At 51.2% G+C, this 19675-nt stretch overlaps 1 protein-coding gene and 3 pseudogenes across 1 annotated transcript; 3 read left to right on the top strand and 1 right to left on the bottom strand.

Annotated features, from left to right (window-relative positions):
- The first annotated feature begins 584 nt into the window (after positions 1-584).
- Positions 585-8832, top strand: LOC112874355 (annotated as a pseudogene).
- On the bottom strand, positions 4788-4853 carry LOC112878365 (annotated as a pseudogene).
- Positions 8833-9707: 875 nt separating the features above from the next.
- On the top strand, positions 9708-11654 carry LOC112874354 (annotated as a pseudogene).
- A 2476-nt stretch (positions 11655-14130) lies between these two features.
- LOC112874356 (UDP-glycosyltransferase 83A1-like) lies at positions 14131-18750 on the top strand. Its single transcript, XM_025937633.1, has 4 exons — positions 14131-14887; positions 14969-15719; positions 17140-17564; positions 17663-18750. Exons 1-4 carry the CDS (start codon positions 14395-14397, stop codon positions 18535-18537), a joined length of 2544 nt encoding a protein of 847 aa, XP_025793418.1. The 5' UTR covers positions 14131-14394; the 3' UTR covers positions 18538-18750.
- Positions 18751-19675: the final 925 nt, after the last annotated feature.

The following is a 19675-nucleotide window of genomic DNA, read 5'->3' as shown; positions in this document are numbered from 1 at the left end:
TGGACAGATACCTTATTTTTTTAATTTTTTTATAAAAATAAGAATATGATGATTATGTTTTTAAAAACACATACGCAGACACACGCACGCACACTCACCCATATAAATACATGCACGCAACTCTACTCTTATGAGTACCTCCGATAGACTGAGCCGGCGGATAAGTTACCATAGACACCTAGCTGTCAACTAACATTGAAAAAATAGCGTCCGTTGGATCCTGGAATAAATTCAGAAAAATACGAGCACTGAGCAGATTATAGCACAAGGAACCTTACCCAGTGACATATTTTTAAGTCTGCTGCGGTGTAAAAACGACCTAGTTGCATCGATGCGGTCGCTCTTGTAAATTTATTGAATTTAAATATGAATCAACGAGAACGAGCCTTCAATAAAAGAATGAGCCGGCGATCGCGGTGCTAGATGTGACCATCCACATACCAACCGAGCAAACGTCCATTGACTGATAGACTCGATCTCAATCCCCAGGCTCGCCATTACCGGTAGCCGCGCAGACCCACCATTACCGGCGTACCTCATCGCCGCCCGTAGACCACTCCAACGCCAAGCACGCAACAGCCTACATGGCGGCGGCGCCTCGCCATCCTCGTGTCCTGATGCTGCCGTTCCGTGCGCAGGGCCATGTCATGCCCCTCATGGAGCTGTCCCACCGGCTCGCCGAGCACGGCGTCGAGGTCTACTTCGTGAACACGGACTTCAACCATGCCCGAATCATCAGGGCCATGGAAGGAGGAGGAGACCAGACTGGAGCGCTCCTTGCCGGGATCCACATGGTCTCCTTCCCGGATGGCATGGCCCCCGACGCCGACCGCTCCAACATCGGCAAGCTCTCCGAGGGCCTGCCGGCAGCGATGCTCGGCCGCTTCGATGAGCTGATCAGGTCCAAGGAGATCAGGTGGATGGTGGTCGTGTAAGATAATCAGAGGGCTTAAAGCGTGCACTTGACCTCATGCCGCCTGCGTGTTATATATAGACAGGAAGAGCCCCTGGCGTGGCTTACAAGGTTTCCTAATTACAAAAGAGTTACGTATTCTATCTATAGCCAAGAACCTTCTAGATGCATGTGTTACAGATTCATCTAATACTCCCCCTCAATCATAACTTTTCTAAGTTGAGATGGTACTTGAAATTCTCCAACTTTCGTACACTTAAAGCTTTGATGAAACCATCTGCCACTTGATCTTCAGAAGGAACAAAATCAATTTGAAGTAATTTACTGTTTACCCGTTCTCTGACAAAGTGAAAATCAACTTCAATGTGTTTAGTTCTAGCATGGAACACAGGATTTGATGCAAGATATTTGGCCCCCATGTTATCACACCACAACCGTGCAGCAGTTGCATTGGCCAATGCCTTGTACTCAGATTTAGTACTTGACCTATACTGTAGTTTGTTTCTTTGCATGCCATGATACAAGATTATTTCCCAGAAATACTGCAAAGCCACCTGTTGATCTTCTGTCATCAGGACAGCCTGCCCAATCAGCATTTGAATATGCACTTACCAAGAAAGAAAATAACTTGTTTATCTTTAGACCAAGCTTTGCACATGACTTGAGATATCTCAGTATTCTTTTAACAGCCGCCCAATATACTGTTGTTGGTGCATGAAGAAATTGACAAACCTTATTTACTGAGAAAGCAATGTCAGGTCTTGTCAGTATAAGATAGCAAGGCTCCTACAATACTCCTGTATCTTGATGCATCTATAGGACCGAGCGGATCTCCTTCATAAATTGAGAGTTTCTCACTAGTGGATAGAGGTGTGCTTACTGGCTTGCAATCTGCCATATTTGCTCTCTTCAATAAATCATTTACATATTTTTCTTGTGTCAGAATAATTCCATGCTTAGTTTTGGCAACTTCGATACCGAGGAAATAATGTAAGTCACCTAAATCTTTTAATGGAAAATCATTATGGAGATCCTGAAGTAATGCGGCCACTGCCTCTTGTTTCGAACTAACCACAATTATGTCATCAACATAAATTAACATGAATATAATGATGTCACGATTGCTGTAATAGAATAAAGAAGTATCGGCTTTGGATCCTTTAAAACCAAGGGCATAAAGTTTCTTACTTAACCTTGAGAACCATGCTCTAGGCGCCTGCTTCAATCCATATAGAGCTTTATCTAACTTGCAGACATAGTTTCTTCTGGAATTGTCCTCGTACCCAGGAGGCTGCTTCATATAGACATCTTCTTCAAGAAGCCCATGCAAGAAAGCATTGTGAACATCCAATTGTCTAATAGTCCAACCCCTGGACACAGCAATAGAGAGAACAACTTGAATAGTGGCAGCTTTAACAACAGGGCTGAAAGTATCTTCATAATCAATACCATATCGTTGCTTAAAACCTTTTGCAACCAACCAAGCCTTGTATCTATCTAAGCTGTCATCTTGTTTACATTTGATTTTATATACCCACTTGCAGTCAATAATATTACGCCCTTTCCGGGGAGGAACCAAATGCCATGTTTTATTTTTCATTAACGCATCATATTCAGCATCCATTGCCTGTTTCCAATTATTATCCTCTAATGCTTCTGATAAGTTTTGTGGCTCACCAGTAGATGTCAAGAAAGAATATCTAACCGTACCATCGGTATAGCGCTTCTCCTGGCGAATACCACTTTGTAAATGGGTCTTCGGCCTTTGATATAGCTCGCCCCCAGCCGAAGGTGCCGTAGAAGATCCCGGCATGAGTACAGCCGCCGGAGCCTCCTGATCCAGCACCCTCGTGTCAGGTGCACCGGACACAAAATCACCCGCATGCATCGGAGAGGTGGCCGTTGGTCCAAGCGATGTGTCATGGGACGATATGCCGGGCTCAAACTCCTGGACAGATATACCTGCAAAAGTCGTTGGAGGCGCAGGTGAATCACCTTGGGGTCAGCTCCGCCAGAAGAAGCGCTAGGCATCTCTGTTTGCAATGACGGCAATTCCTGCATGACTTGATGCGCTGGGAAATTATTGTTAGCAGGATTAATTGAAGAATCAGCCACATGATCACTTATGCTACGAACCCCACTAGTCGGATTTAACAAATAGGTTGGTAGAAGATTAATTTCATCTTGAAACCGACGACCAACATTAGGACCAAGAAATTGAAAGGGAAATAGAGATTCATCAAAAGTTACATCGCGAGAAATATAAACCCTTCCAGAATCAGGATCCAGGCACTTAAATCCTTTATGAAACGGACTGTATCCTAAGAAAGTGCATTGCTTGGAGCGGAATTGGAGTTTATGGGTATTGTAGGGTCGTAGATTGGGCCAACAGGCGCATCCAAAGGCACGAAGAGAGGAATAATCTAGCTGTTGGTTGAACAGTCGAAAGAGGGGCGTGTCATATGATAGTAATTTACTAGGCGTTCTATTTATCAAATATGTGGCGGAAAGAAAAGCATCAGGCCAAAATTTTAGCGGCATGTTGGCATGAGCAAGAAGAGCTAGACCAACCTCGACAATATGGCGATGCTTGCGTTCGGCTGTCCCGTTCTGCTGATGTGTATGCGGGCAGGAGATATGGTGTGTGATGCCTACTTGGGCGAAAAAGGGATGCAGTTTTTGATATTCACCCCCCCCAGTCGGTCTGCATAGTTATAATCTTACGATTAAATAAGCACTGAACGAGAGATTTAAATTCTTGAAATTTGGTAAAAATCTCAGATTTGAATTTAAGGAGGTAAATCCAGGTGAACTTACTATAATCATCAATGAAACTCATATAGTATTTGTGTCCACCAACTGATTTGGGCGCAGGGCCCCACACATCAGAATAAATAATTTCTAAAGGATGCTGGGAAACAGTGCTGGAATGAGAAAAAGGTAACTGACGGCTCTTGGCCTTTTGACATGCATCACACACCGAATATTTATTTGAATCTGCTAAAACAGGAAGATTAAATTGGCTAATGACTTCCTCCACAAGCGGAGCAGCCGGATGACCTAGACGAGAATGCCATCTGTCAGAAGAAATTTTTGTAGATCCATAGGCTTGCTTTATTGTGCGCCTAGCAGGGAGAGGATAGAGCCCACGATCACAGCGTCCCCTAAGCAGAGTTTTCTTCGTTGCCTGATCCTTAATCAAGAAAGAATCAGGGTGAAATTCTATAAAGATAGAATTATCAGATGTGAGGCGATGAACTGAAACAAGATTTTTGTTGGCCTTGGGGACATATAAAACATTATTGAGATGAAGATCACGACTGGGAGTTGTAACAGTAGAATGACCAATATGACTGATTTTTATACCTGCCCCCCTTGCCGTGTGGATCTAATCGTGGCCCTTGTACCTGTCATGGATCGATAGTTTCTCCAAGTCGCTGGTGATGTTATCTGTAGCGCCCGAATCCATGTACCAGTTGGTGTCTACTCCGTAGGATGTACACATTGCACCTACATATTTTTCTTCTGGTACAAAGTCTTCGTCAAATCTGTACCAACATATATCAGCAGTATGTCCTTTTATCTTGCAAACCTGACACCTAGGTCCGTTGTTAGGCCTATGCTGCTGATTATTTTGTGCGCCTTGATTCTGCTGGCGCTGCCCATTGCTTCAGCCACGCCCGCGAGATGGAGCACCCCCGCGTGAGCGTCCTCTGCCTCACGCACCTCGCAATGCACCGCGCCCCCGGTTGGCGGAATTAGCCGAGGAACGGCTATCAGACTGGAGAAGATCCATGCGCTGCTCAAACGAGAGCAGCTGGAAGAACATCTCTCCCACACTGATCAGCTCAGTCCTGGCGACTAGGGCTGAGATGATGGAATTGTAGTCGTAATCAAGGCCGGCAAGAATGTAGGAGACCAGCTCGTCATCATCGATGATCTTGCCAGCAGACGCGATCTCATCAGCGAGAGACCGCATCTTGGCAACATATTCCGCCATGGAGAGATTGCCCTTCTTCATTGTGGCGAGCGCGATCCTGGTGTTGACGGTGCGCACTCGTGACATCGAGGTGAACATGGCCTCGACACACTCCATACTTCAGCAGCAGTCTTGCAAGCAGTTAACTGAGACAAAATATTTGGAGTGATAGAAGAGAGCAGGAATCCCAGGACCTATTGATCCGTAGCAACCCATTCAACGTAGAGCGGGTTCTGCACCTCCTCATCTTTGCCATCTGTTGTCTTCTTCACGGTAGACGATGCAGGGGTCTTTGTGGCGCCTGTGAGAAATCCTTCCAGGCATGCGCCCCTCACGATGGCAAGCACTTGCATCTTCCATAGTGCATGGTTGTTCTTGGTCAGCTTCTCGGAGACAGCTTGGCCAACCAAGGGATTAATGGCGGCGGCGTAGGAGGTTGACATGGTGGAAGATGGATCTAATCTTTTATGGCTCTGGTTACCATGTAAGATAATCAGAGGGCTTAAAGCGTGCACTTGACCTCATGCCGCCTGCGTGTTATATATAGACAGGAAGAGCCCCTGGCGTGGCTTACAAGGTTTCCTAATTACAGAAGATTTACGTATTCTATCTATAGCCAAGAACCTTCTAGATGCATATGTTACAGATTCATCTAATAGGTCGACATGCCCATGGTCTGGGTGCTGGAGCTCGCCGCCACGGCGGGGGTGCGCGTCGCCTTGTTTCTGCCCTTCTCAGCTGCCATCTTCGCGATGAGGACACACGCTCCTAAGATGGTCGAGGACGACATCCGTGACGAAGATGGTGAGACATGAACACTGCGATTTTCAAGTGGCATCCAACAATCTGTAGCGTTAACATCAACGGACATGCTTGGTGATTGCTCAGGGAACGTAAAAAGGAACAAGAGGATCTAGCTGAGCCCGAAGATGCCGGCCGTTGACGCCCACGAGCTCCCCTGGAGCGGCGGCGGCAAGACACCGAAGGTACGGAGTGTTAGAGATAATCTTGATCTTTATCCTTTTGTGAGTCATTAGTCGTGTCATGTTAGTGTGTTAGCAGGTGCATGCATGAGTTAGTTTGGTTAGCGAGGCCGCGATCTTCATGTTAGTGACTGCATGCTGGTGCATGGTGGCTTGGAGGTGCGGCCAAGTCAAGTGAACATGCAAGTGGTGTGAAAAGTGGATCAACTAGCTAATGACTGCCTGCATGTGTTAGTGGTGATCGGCATGCAAGTAGTGGCTTGCATGTAGGTAGTGGTGAAATCACGGAGTGCCTGGCTGAGTCGTGTGGCCGGACGTGGTGTGTGTGTGAGAGTGCTATTTAAACCTCTGTAATCATTGTGTTAAGAGTGTGGTGAAAAAGAGAGAAAAGCACTGGTGTGCAGTGCGGCTGTTCAGTGCGGCAAAACTCTTCTTGTGTGTCCCTGTGTTCCACCGAGAGAAACTAGCAAGGAGTGCTTCCTTGCATTAGTGCAGAGAGTTTGTGAGTAAGAGGCTGATCGGCTTGATCAGTTCCAACAATTGGTATTCAGAGCCTAGAAGATGACTGGGGATGGAGCGTACACGCCGCCGGACCGCCGTCCTGGCAAAGGTGTTGACGGCGACGACGACGGCGACAACAAGCTGGTGGTGCAGCAAGTGAACGAGGTGGGGGTGACACTCCGTTACCCCGTGCTTTCTGAGAACAACTACGTTGTGTGGGCTGTGAAGATGAAGATCTTCGTGCGCGCCCAAGGTGTGTGGGCTGCCGTGGTGAACAAAGAAGGCGTTGATGAGAAGATGGACCAAATGGCTCTCGCCGCCATTGTTCAAGCTATTCCGGAGGCTGTGGTGATGAGCATCTCCGAGCACGAGACGGCTAAGGAGGCGTGGGATGCTCTCAAGGAGATGAACATGGGTGAACAGCGTGTCAAGAAGGCCTGAGTATAGACCCTCAAGAGGGTGCTTGATGGTATGTACATGGGTGATTCTGAGAAAATTAATGACTTTGCTTTGAAGGTTACCACGATCGTGAACGAGATTCGCTCTCTCGGCACGAAAGTGGAGGAGACCACTATCGTCGAAAAGCTCCTGTATTCGGTCCCCGACAAGTTCCAACCCCTCATCAGCACCATCGAGCAATGGGGGATGTGACTGTGATGTCGGTGACGGAGATGATCGGGCGCTTGAGGGCGCTCGAGGAGTCTTCAAAGGGGCGGCGTCGTGATAGGGAGGGGGAGCAGCAGCTGTTGGCTGCGTGTGCCGAGCCACGGCTGACACGTGCTGAGTGGGAGGCCTTAGTCGCTGAAGAGAAGCTACGTGGTGAAGGCTCCAGCAGCAGCGACAAGAAGAAGTACCATGGCAAGTTTGACAAGTCGAAGATCGACTGCCGCAACTATGGTGAGTTCGGGCATTTCGCCGATGAGTGTCCTGCTGCAGTGAAGAAAGTGATGAAGGGTGTGCCACAACTCACCGTGGCGGACGCCGACGACGAACCCACGCTGCTTTGAAGCCCAACGAGGAGGTGCAAAATAAATTCATCAAGATTAAGGGGGTGATTGTTAGAGATAATCTTGATGTTTATCCTTTTGTGAGTCATTAGTCGTGTCGTGTTAGTGTGTTAGCAGGTGCATGCATGAGTTAGTTTGGTTAGCGAGGCCGCGATCTTCATGTTAGTGACTGCATGCTGGTGCATGGTGGCTTGGAGGTGCGGCCAAGTCAAGTGAACATGCAAGTGGCGTGAAAAGTGGATCAACTAGCTAATTGCTGCCTGCATGTGTTAGTGGTGATCGGCATGCAAGTAGTGGCTTGCATGTAGGTAGTGGTGAAATCACGGAGTGCCTGGCCGAGTCGTGTGGCCAGATGTGGTGTGTGTGTGTGTGTGAGTGCTATTTAAACCTCTGTAATCATTGTGTTAAGAGTGTGCTGTACAGTGCGGCAAAACTCTTCTTGTGTGTCCCTGTGTTCCACCGAGAGAAGCTAGCAAGGAGTGCTTCCTTGCATTAGTGCAGAGAGTTTGTGAGTGAGAGGCTGATCGGCTTGATCAGTTCCAACACGGAGAGCCATCTTCCAGACCGTGATCAAGACCGGCGCGGCGCTCGCGCTTGCCGACAGCATAGTCTGCAACACCTTCCAGGAGATCGAGTCCGAGGCGCTGGCCCTCATCCCGAAGACGGCGCTAGCCGTTGGCCCGCTGGAGGCGCCCAAGGCCACGCCGGCGGTCGGCCATTTCTGGCCAGATGACCCGGTTTGCCTCGCCTGGCTCGACGTACAGGCACCCGGCTCCGTCGTGTACGTGGCATTCGGGAGCCTGGCGGTCTTCGACGCGACACAGCTCCAGGAGCTCGCCGACGGGCTGGCGCTGACGACCGGCAGGCCGTTCCTGTGGGTGGTCTGGCCGAACTTCGCCGCCGGCGTCAGCTGGCTCGACGAGGTCAGGCGCCGGGTCGGCGATGGCACGGGGCTGGTCGTCGGCTGGGCTCCCCAGCAGCCGTGCTCGCGCACCCGTCGGTGGCATGCTTCGTGACGCACTGCGGGTGGAACTCGATCATGGAAGGGGCGAGGCACAGCGCCCGGTTCCTATGCTGGCCCCACTTCGGCGACCAGTTCTGCAACCGGAGCTACGTCTGCGACGTGTGGCGCACGGGCGTGAGGCTCTGCACCGACGAGCGGGGGGTCGACACGAAGGAGGAGGTCAGGGACAAGCTGGAGCGGCTGCTCGGCAACGAGGGGATCAGGGCGAGGGCGCTGTCGTTGAAGAGCGCGGCGCGTGCCAGCGTCGCGGGTGGAGGTTCCTCGCATCAGAATCTGCTGAGGTTTGTGAATCTGCTGAGAGAACAGTAGGGATGTGTCGTTAGGATGCCGGAGCTGAAAGCGCCGCCGGTCGAGGGGATGGCAGGGTTCGTGGTGGAGGGACGTACGCGGCTCCGACCAAGATTAGAGGAGAGCTTCCCGTCGACCAGCGCGGGGGACGGCGGGCCATCGGAGGGCCCGTCGTCGTGTCGAATCTCAGACGGTGTGCCAAGAGCCTGCTTGGTCCAATATCCTAGCTTGCTAAAATTAGAGCATACTAAATTATTGGAAAAAAATTAGATATTTATTTATTTTAGTGCCAAATGATACTTTCTTCTCAAGGTCTAAGAAGTTTACAGTGACTTGCCATAATTTTGATCAAAGTGACCAAATTTTAGGCACGAATCAATTGATAGCTATTTTTTTTCTAAATTACACAATACAACTCAAATACTCACAACGTATGTACACCTACTTTTATAAACACATGTACGCAAACTTAAGTATCTTCGAAGACTGCGCTAAATTTTAATAGCATACCTCAATTTTGATATGGTAAAAATGGTAGCAAACCAAGAGCATCTAAGCTAGGCCGGCCGACGAGCCTCTCGCCATGCCTGCTCTGTCAGCCAAGCCAAGTAGCCCAACCGCTGGGCCAATCATGATAAGAATGTGGTGGAGGGCGTCCAGGAGTCCAGCCCATTAGGCCATGAACTGGGTAGGACTATAGTAGTGGAGTTGTGTGGGCTGTTGGACTGGGTCTCTGACTTTCTGTTGGCTGTTGGGCCGTGTAGGTTGCTGGTCGTCTTATTAAAATTGCCCCGGTTGTATGACTGGCCCCCTTGTAAAATTTCGAATTTTACGGTGGCAGCCTGGCACTGGCAAAGAGGGACAAAAAAAATGGAAGAAATCCCTTTAAAAATGTTCTGGAACCTTGACCTGAAAATCGATCCAAATCCCAACGATGTTGGTATTTCCATGCCAATCAAACTTGAAATGTTCTTTCAAAATGAATCGAAATGTTACTTTATTTTGCTGTTCGAATTTGCTTTCTGTGGCCAGCGTCACTTTTTTAGAAGCTGCTGTTGGCACAATTTAGCCGTTACACTACACGGCCCAAATATGATATACAGCATTTACAGCCAATCTATCATAATTCATACAGTTCAACTTGACTTGTTTTCTCGGCTGCCGCCACGCAAAATACGAGTGGCTGGGCAAGCCCGATCCAGACTCCAGTAGCACTAGCACACTCCCGCTGATGCAAGGCATGACGCATCCGCATCCACGAGCTCGCCTTCATATGCCGCCGTAAAGCACCCCGGGGCACCGGCCACTCCGACGCAGTCACGCAAGCTACCGCAGCTGCCTCCATGGCGGCGGCGTCACTTCCCCGGCCTCGTGTCATGGTGCTGCCCTTCCCCGCGCAGGGCCATGTCATGCCGCTCATGGAGCTGTCGCACCGGCTCGTGGAGCACGGCCTCGAGGTCGTCTTCGTGAACACGGACTTCAACTACGCCCGCATCCTCGCGGCCATGGCAGGAGGAGAGGCAGAAGCGACGACGACCCATGGAGGCGGCATCGACCTCGTCTCCTTCCCCGACGGCATGGGCCCCGATGGCGACCGCACGGACATCGGCAAGCTGCTGGAGGGCTTGCCGGCGGCCTGGAGGAGACGATCAGGTCCAAGAAGATAAGGTGGGTGGTGGCCGACGTGTCCATGAGCTTTGTGCTGGAGCTGGTCCCCGCGGTGGGCGTGCGCGTCGCCTTGTTCTCCACTTACTCGGCTGCCATCTTCGCGCTCAGGATGCACGTTCCCAAGATGGTACAGGATGGCATCATCGACGAAACAGGTAAGAGCAAAGAGAAAAATCCCCAGAAAAAAAAATCAATCTTAAAAGCATGCATCATGTTTAGTTTAGAAACTCAAGCTGTTAAGATCAAGGAGATGGCTTACGTTTGCAGGGAATGTGAGAAGGAATGAGAGGATCCAGTTGAGGCCCAAGATGCCGGCCATCGACGCCACCGAGCTTCCCTGGATCAGCCTTGGCAAGAGCCCGGAGTCACGCAGAGCCATGATTCAGAGCGTGCTCAAGAACAACCCGACATTCAGTCTCGCCGAAACCATCGTCTGCAACACGTTCCAGGAGATCGAGTCCGGGGCGCTGGCCCTCCTGCCCATACCGGCGCTGGCCGTAGGCCCGCTGGAGGCGCCGAGGTCGACGTCGGCGGCCGGCCATTTCTGGGCGGAAGACGAGACCTGCCTCCCCTGGCTCGACGCGCAGGCTCCCGGCTCAGTCGTTTACGTGGCGTTCGGGAGCCTCACGGTGTTCGACGCGGAACGGCTCCAGGAGCTCGCCGACGGGCTGGTGCTCACCGGGCGGCCGTTCCTGTGGGTGGTCCGGCCGAACTTCGCCGACGGTGTCGGCGACGGCTGGCTCGACGGGTTGAGGCGCCGCGTCGCCGGCACGGGGCTCGTCGTCGGCTGGGCGCCCCAGCAACGCGTGCTCGCGCACCCCTCGGTGGCGTGCTTCGTGTCGCACTGCGGGTGGAACTCGACCATGGAAGGGGTGCGGCACGGCGTGCCGTTCCTGTGCTGGCCCTACTTCGCCGACCAGTTCCTGAACCAGAGCTACATCTGCGACGTGTGGGGCGCCGGCTTGAGGATCCGCGCCGACGAGCGCGGGGTCGTCACCAAGGAGGAGATCAGGGGCAAGGTGGCGCGGCTGCTCGGCGACGAGGGGATCAAGGCGAGGGCGCTGTCCTTGCGGAGCGCGGCGTGCGCCAGCGTCGCGGACGGAGGGTCCTCGCATCAGGATCTGCTCAAGCTTGTGAGCCTGCTAACAGAAGATTAGTCTTTAGCATGTCGGTAAATTTTTTGGACGTTCAGAGATCACAGTTGGTTAGATATACATTTGTTGCAGAGTCGTAAGAAAATTAAAGCATTGTTTTAGGCAACAATACAAAGGATTGTTCGTTTCGTTCCACATTTGGAATTGTATCACTAGTCTTTCAAAAAAAGAATAGTATCACTAGAGAGCAAAAACAATGCAACAAATGGAGCAAGGACCATGTTCTGAAAGTGACACATACCATCCAGAGAAATGCTCCAGACACTGTTAGATTGGCATAGGATGGTAGGAGTACTGATTGCCTGCCATTACCCAAACAAGCAAACACTAGTACATTGTGCTGGCTTTACAATTGTATCAGCAAAGAGCAAATGCAATGTTGATATAAAAGGATCTGACCACTTCCATATTAAGGCATGTTTGGTATAGCTCGGGAGCTGAACTCCACCGGCTCTACCAACTCCAAACAGTTTTGTAGCCAAGCATTCCAATTCTAAAATTCTATAAAGCTCCAAAGCTCTGAAGCTGTAGTTCAAATTAGCTTGGAGTTTTAGGCTATCTCCAGCGGTGTACTGTAAAAGGATCTGTTCTCTATTATAGAGAATATTGTAGCTTCTCTATCATTCCATCGGTAAACTCTACACCATGCGGTAAAATGGGGGACGCGCTCTGCGTCCCGCACAGAGGCGGGCAACGACCGGCGTCCTCCAACCGGTCGCGCGGGAGATGCGGCGGGGCGCGGGAGGTGGGGCACGGGGCGCGGGAGGGCGCGGTGGGGCGCGCGAGGCGTGGGAGCGGCGGCAGCGGGGCGCGGAGGGGCGGCGGCGGGCGCGGAGGAGCGGCAGCGGGGCGCGGAGGAGCGGCGGGCGGCGGAGGAGCGGCGGGCGGGCGCGGAGGAGCGGCGGAGGAGGGGCGGAGGAGGAGGGGCGGGCGGAGGCAGAGGGGCGGGCGGCGGAGGAGGAGGGGGGGCGGAGGAGGGGGGGCGGGCGGCGGAGGAGGAGGGGGGGCGGAGGAGGAGGAGGGGGAGGAGGGGGGGCGGGCGGAGGAGGGGGAGCAGGGGGGCGGGCGATTGGAAAAAAAGAAAAAAAAATTGAGATTGTGGGGTATAGAAGATGGAAATAGAGGATGTTGTTGGAGTTAAGTTTGGTATAGAGAATGAAGTTGATGTGGAGAAAAAGGATAGGGGATGAGATTTAGAGGATATCGCTGGAGATAGTTTTAGAGTACCTCTTTTCTTTTGCAACTATAAAAAGCTCGAATGTACACCTAGATATGGAGATGTGGGATAATTACCCACGTTACTGCCACCCATTAAAAGAAACGGCTGGTTCTTTTCTTTCTCTCCTCGCGCCTCCCCTTCCGAGCGCGCCTCCTTTACTTGGCCGCCGCCGCCGGCCACCTGCGGAGCGCCGCCCTCCTCTCCCTCCCTGACGGCCTCGCCCTCCCCTCCCTCCCCGCCGGCCTCGCCCTCCTGCATGCCGTAGGTGTCGGCCACGGCGGGCGCCGAGGGCTCCTTGAGCGACAAGATGCGGCGGGTGATGGCCGATGACAGCACGTCGCGGCGGTCGCGGAGGAACCGCCCGATGGACGCCACGTCTACCACCGCGGAGATTGCGGCGGCGGAGTTCGTGGAGGCCGAGGTCGCTATGGCAGGTGCGGTGGCGGCGAGCGCATGCGGCGGGGTCTCTGGCCTCGGGACTCCCACAGGCGGCTCGACGACACCGCCGGTGACCGCGGAGGCGCGGCGCCCTGGCACGCAGGGAACGGAGGCAAAGCAGGCACGGAAACGGAGGCCACTCACTCTTAAGGAAGAAGAAGATAGGGAAATAATGGCAATCTACACTGAAGACCCTCTCTTTTGGATCTGGATGCTCTTCTAGTCAAACACCTAATCTAGACTGTTCCAACTTCACTCAGAGCCAGCTCCCGCTGGAGTTTTGAAACGGAGCTACTCCAGTCAGAGTTGGAGCCATACCAAACATTCCCTGAGTACGGCAAAGCTACGTATAGAGTTGGAGGCTTGGAGCAATGGGTCATGCTGTGAAAGTAATATACCATCTCTCTATCTACAAAGCACCCAGAGAAGTTCTGGATAGAAACCAATGGCTAGATTGGCAGAGAGATGCTAAATGCCAGCCATTTATAACAGATAAGCAAACCCTACAGAGGATTGTGCTAGCTCGAGAATTGTAACAGCATATTTTTCCACTGGGGTATTCCCCGAATTTCATTACCAGAGCAACGAAATTACAGACATTGTATCAGCATATAGCAGATGCAATGTTTGTGTAAAAGCGTTTGGCCACTTCCATGGATTAGTGCCGTTGCTGTACCATCAAGAACGCGAAGAAATAATAGGGGAAAATGAATCAATACCTGAGCAGTTCTGTTAGGACTTAGGAGTATAACATGACATTTTTCTGTAATAATGGCCCTGGCAGAAATTAAATCAGTTGCCACGACACGCCACGTGTTCCTCTTTACTCAATCTTATGAGGAAGATGTAGACAACATGGCCTACCTCGGTCGCCTCCACAAAAAAAAAAGACGCAAGGCAACTCTATATGGCTGGAAATGCATCAATAATTTGAAAGGATTGGCAAGATGAGAAACCGATGGGCAACCAGATGAGTACCAATGAATTCTTGCTTATCTAAGATGTGACGCAACTGCATCGATGTGGTCGCTCGACAAAGCACACGCGAGCTGATGGCCGCCGCTTACCAATGAATTCAATCTCTCTCTGTATATCAGCAGGAGCCGCCAGCTTCCCACCATCATGCTCTGAGCTCTGAAGGTGCAGCTCAAGGACTCCGTCTCCGTGCAGCCGTAGATACCACGACCAGCGCAGACACGGTGGCTACGACGACAGCCTCCATGGCCGCCGCGGCTGCTCCTCCCCGGCCTCGTGTCATGGTGCTGCCCTTCCCCGCGCAGGGCCATGTCATGCCGCTCATGGAGCTGTCCCGCCGGCTCGCCGACCATGGCTTCGAGGTCGACTTCGTGAACACGGAGTACAACCAAGCCCGCGTCCTCGCGGCCTTGGAGGCAGGAGGAGAGACAGGAGCTGCTGTCCATGCCGGGATCCACTTGGTCTCCCTCCCGGACGGCATGGGCGCCGACTGCGACCGCACCGACGTCGTTAAGTTGGGCCAGAGCTTGCCGGCGGCGATGCTTGGCCGCCTCGAGGAGCTGATCAGAGCTAGGGACACTCGATGGGTGGTGGCTGACGTCTCCATGAGCTGGGTACTGGACCTGGTTGCCACGGTGGGCGTGCGCGTCGCCTTGTTCTTGACCTACTCCGCCGCCGTCTTCGCGCTGAGGGCGCACGTTCCCAAGCTGATAGAGGATGGCATCATTGACGAAAGTGGTAAGAGCAGCCAACAAGATTTCCAAGTTTCTTCGACTTCTCCACATCAATTCATTCTTGACATGCTGTTCCCCTATGCAGGGAATGTGAGGAGGAATGAGAGGATCCAGCTGAGCCCCAAGATGCCGGCCATCGCGGCGGCCGAGCTCCCATGGATTGGTGTTGGCAAGAGCCCTGAGGCACGAAGAGCAGTACTGCAGAGCGTGAGCAAGAACACCCCATACACGCTCGCCGACACCATCGTCTGCAACACGTTCCAAGAGATCGAGTCCGAGGCGCTGGCCCTCCTCCCCAAGGAGCCACTGGCCATCGGCCCCCTTGTGGCATCGAAGTCGACGTCAGCCGGCCATTTCTGGCCTCAAGACCTGACCTCCCTCTCCTGGCTTGACGCGCAGGCCCCAAGCTCAGTTGTGTATGTGGCATTCGGGAGCTTTACAGTCTTCGACGCTACAAGGCTCCAGGAGCTCGCCGACGGGGTGGTGCTCACCGGACGGCCGTTCCTGTGGGTGATCCGGCCGAACTTTGCCAACGGCGGCATCGACGAAGGCTGGCTGGATGAATTCAGATGCCGCGTTGGAGGCCAGGGGCTGGTCGTCGGCTGGGCTCCCCAGCAGCGCGTGCTCTCGCACCCCTCGGTGGCATGCTTCGTCTCGCACTGTGGATGGAACTCGACGATGGAAGGGGTGCACCATGGTGTCCCATTCCTGTGCTGGCCATACTTCGCCGACCAGTTTCTGAATCAAAGCTACATCTGCGACATGTGGGGTACCGGCTTGAGGATCTGCGCAGACGAACAGGGGATCGTCACCAAGGAGGAGATCAGGGACAAGGTCGCCCGGCTGCTTGGAGACGAGGGGATCAAGGCGAGGTCGTTGTCCTTGAAGAGCAGGGCGTGCGCGAGCATCGCCGATGAAGGGCCCTCACATCAGGATCTGCTCGAGTTTGTGAACCTGCTGAGAGAGCAATAATCTTTAGCTTGTCAGATCTTTCCTTTCTCGTTCAGAGGTCAGTTGGGTGGATAAACATTATTGCAAGTCGCATTCGAAGTTGGATAGACAGCCATAGAGTGTAATAAAATATACTACTAGATTAGGATCTATGTCAGTGTCACTACACGGCAAATGCCAAATGCAATTTGCCCTCGTGGTGTTTGGGTCGCTGCTATGGGCCATGTACTGAAGGTGATACCTGGAAGCATCTTAAGAGATTGCTTTTTGCAATATTATTATTTTTTAACAATCTCTAGGTCTGCGAAGTAGCTAGGGAAGTTCCAAAGAAGAAGCAATTGCTATATTAAGAAAATATTGAATGCCAGCAGTTTCGGCCAAGACATAAAAAACTGAGCTAGCAGAGCCCTACAACTAGAAGCAAGTACAGAGTTCACCAGAGTATCAGAGTCTAATATAATAGCACTCAGTAGGATGTTCCCAGCTAAGAAATGTTCATGATGCAGTGTCAGCATGTCACTACATATATCAAATAACTAATTGGGTAAGGAATCGTACAACTGAACAGATGCAAGGATTGGAGGCTTACTGAAAATAAGGCAGATGCTCCGTGAGACCAGGCCATTGGATTTTTAGTTATTTCCAGGACAATCTGGCTCTGTGACTTTTCTGCAGAGTATGCAAATTAGCATAAGCTTTCTCCACAGGTAGATTAACACTACACATCAAAATGTCAATAAAGTTTACAAAAAGAAGACGATATATGAAATTGATTTGATATATATTATCAGTATTATCTTTTGGACATATAGGATTTCAATCTTTCAGACATATGTTGGTTTGAAGAATGGCCAGGAGCCAACAAAATAGATGTTCTAAAAAATTCTCTCATTTTCAGATGAATTAAAAACTGTATTTGCCTTTTATAGAGTGCCAATATCGCAAATACATCTAGACTACAAGCATACGCCATTTGCAACGTCTCCATCCTCTATACATGGCTATTTTGCTTGCCGGGCAAGACAGAGAAGACAAAGTGGTCAACTCTGGACTTAATGATTGTGAAGATAACCTTCTCTTTGGAAAAGTGAGTCCTATATTCAACAGGCTACAAATTTGATGATGTATGGTCTGATGCAACAGCCATGATATGGCACCCTTTATATGCACACCCGATGGACCAATCTGGTCACATCTATCCACAACATTGACTCCACAAACTGTTTGTAGCCATTTGCCCATAACAGAAACAACCATCATGGCTGCTGCTGCTCCTCAACCTCATGTCATGGTGCTACCCTTCCCTTCACAAGGTCATGTCATTCCACTAATGGAGTTGTCCCACAGGCTAATCGACTATGGATTCAAGATTGACTTCGTAAATACCGAGTTCAACCATGGCTGTATCCTCAAGTCCATGCAAAATGGAGTGATCCCTGAAGGAATCCACATGTTATCCATCCCAGATGGTTTGGACCCAGGTGATGATCACACAGACATTGGCAAGTTGGTCGGTGGCTTACCAGCTGCCATGTTCAGCCCCCTCGAGGAGATTATCAAAATCAAGAAGATAAAATGGATGATAGCAGATGTGTCTATGAGCTGGGCGCTAAAACTGACAAACACAGTGGGAGTACGTGTTGCTTTGTTCTCAACTTATTCAGCATCTGTGTTTGCACTAAGGATGAAACTTCCCGAACTAATTGAGGATGGTGTTATTGATGAAAGTGGTAAGAATCAAATCCCCTTGAGCATAGCAAATTCCATACTGTCATGTTACTCCTTGCATGTTATGATTTAGTGACCAAAAATATTGAATTTGATGCAGGGAACGTGAAAATGCACAAGATGATCCAACTGATGCCACCCATTGACTCAACTGAGATCCCCTGGGTCAGCCTGGGCAGCACCACAGAGAGGCGCAGAGTTAACATAAGGAATGTCATTAATACTAACCAATTGATGGCACTTGCTGAGGCCATCATCTGCAACACATTCAGAGAGGTGGAACCTGAAGCATCAGCTCTCCTACCCAATGCATTGCCCATTGGTCCATTGGTAGCTCCGATGTCAAAGCTGAATGGTAATTTCTGGTCTGAAGACCAGACCTGCGTGACCTGGCTTGATAGGCAAGCCCCAGGCTCTGTCATATACGTCGCATTCGGGAGCTCTACTGTCTTTGATGCAACAAGATTCCAAGAACTGGCCAATGGACTTGTGTTATCTAGCAGGCCATTCCTATGGGTGGTCCGGCCAAACTTCACCAAAGAAATCAAAGAGGAGAGGCTCAACCAATTCGAGCAGAGTGTCGCTGGCAAGGGACTGGTCGTTACTTGGTCTCCCCAGCAAAGGGTACTCTCACACCCTTCAGTTGCTTGTTTCATAACACACTGTGGGTGGAACTCAACGATGGAAGGTTTGCTCCATGGTGTACCGTTCTTGTGCTGCCCCTACTTTGCTGACCAGTTCTGCAACCAGAGCTACGTGTGCAATGTGTGGAAGACAGGCCTGAAGCTCTGTGCCAACGAACAAGGGGTCGTCACCAAGGAGGAGATCAAGGACAAGGTTGATCAGCTGCTGGGAGACGAGGACATCAAGGCGAGGGCAGTTATGTGGAAGAACAAGGCATGTGCAAGCATCAGAGAGGGAGGATCCTCTCATGAGAACTTGCTCAAACTTGTGAAATTGCTACAAGAAGGATGACATTTCATAATTCAGCTCAGTTTCCGCACACAGTTATACTACACTGTTACAGTATTGCATAGTTGGGTTCTGCGTTTCTTTAATCATTTCCTATGTCTGTCAGTATCTATATGCATGTATTAAATCCATAGAGCCCTTCTTTCTCTAATTTAAAGGGAGCCATTCTAATAAAATGCATACAACCTGTGTATGTGCTACCCCATAGTTACTCTACATATGGTGGAGCTGTTGATATAGTTAAGTAACATGGACACATGGTAATGGAGGTGAGGTTAATTCGTCAAAAGTAAAAACAGAACGCACACAGTGGCAAACATTAGCTGCGAGAATCATATTCAATTCAAGGTAGTAAACCTTGTCTTGGAAGAGAAATTACAACACAAGGAACTGTCACATTGGAGGCTTGGAGCTACTGACTACTGAGCTAGACACGCTATGTTCTGAAATGGAGTCATGGAGAACGAGGCAGGCACTGGTACTGAAAGTGACCCTGAAAAAGAAAAACAAATTCGGAAATAACAACTTTTTACGTCTCTCGCTTTCCACCCGTCCACCGTGCCAATAACACCCCCCCCCCCCCAAACCCCCCCACCCCCCCAAAAAAAAAATTGAACGAATCTCGAGAGTACTAATGAAAGTAGGAACGCAGGATACTCAAAATGCAGCGATGCGTGCCACGGCGTACCTGACAAAGGTGCTCGCCGCCGGTGCGGGAGGTGTTCGATGGAATGCCAAGCCCCAATGACGGACACGGGGGCACACCGCCGCCGCGGCATCGCCATCCGACGGACGTCGCGACTCGCGAGTCACGGCATCCTTGCTCCCTACCGTTCTCCATCAGCGGCGGCGTGGCCGCGTGGGGTTAAGCTACCGAACGCCGGCCGACGGCTGGAGCAGGGGCGCCGAGACGCCCCTTCGAATCCGGGGCACGACGCACCCGCTCCGGCCTCCGGCGCTCAACTGCCGCGGTGTGCTGCATCTCTCTGCGTCACGCACGGTTGGGGAGGTTGATGACGCAGGATGTTTGTTGTGGGCTTGTGGCACCCGCGCAGGCCAGAAAGAACTCACGCACATGCCAAAAAAGGACAGTTCGGACATGGGCCTCCAGGTATAATATAATAGGAAGTTCGGGCCACGT

This window comes from Panicum hallii, chromosome 9 (genome assembly GCF_002211085.1).
Source record: "Panicum hallii strain FIL2 chromosome 9, PHallii_v3.1, whole genome shotgun sequence".
Classification (NCBI taxonomy): domain Eukaryota; kingdom Viridiplantae; phylum Streptophyta; class Magnoliopsida; order Poales; family Poaceae; genus Panicum; species Panicum hallii.
The sequence above is the reverse complement of the archived record's forward strand: the minus strand, read 5'-3'. Positions and strand labels throughout refer to the sequence as shown.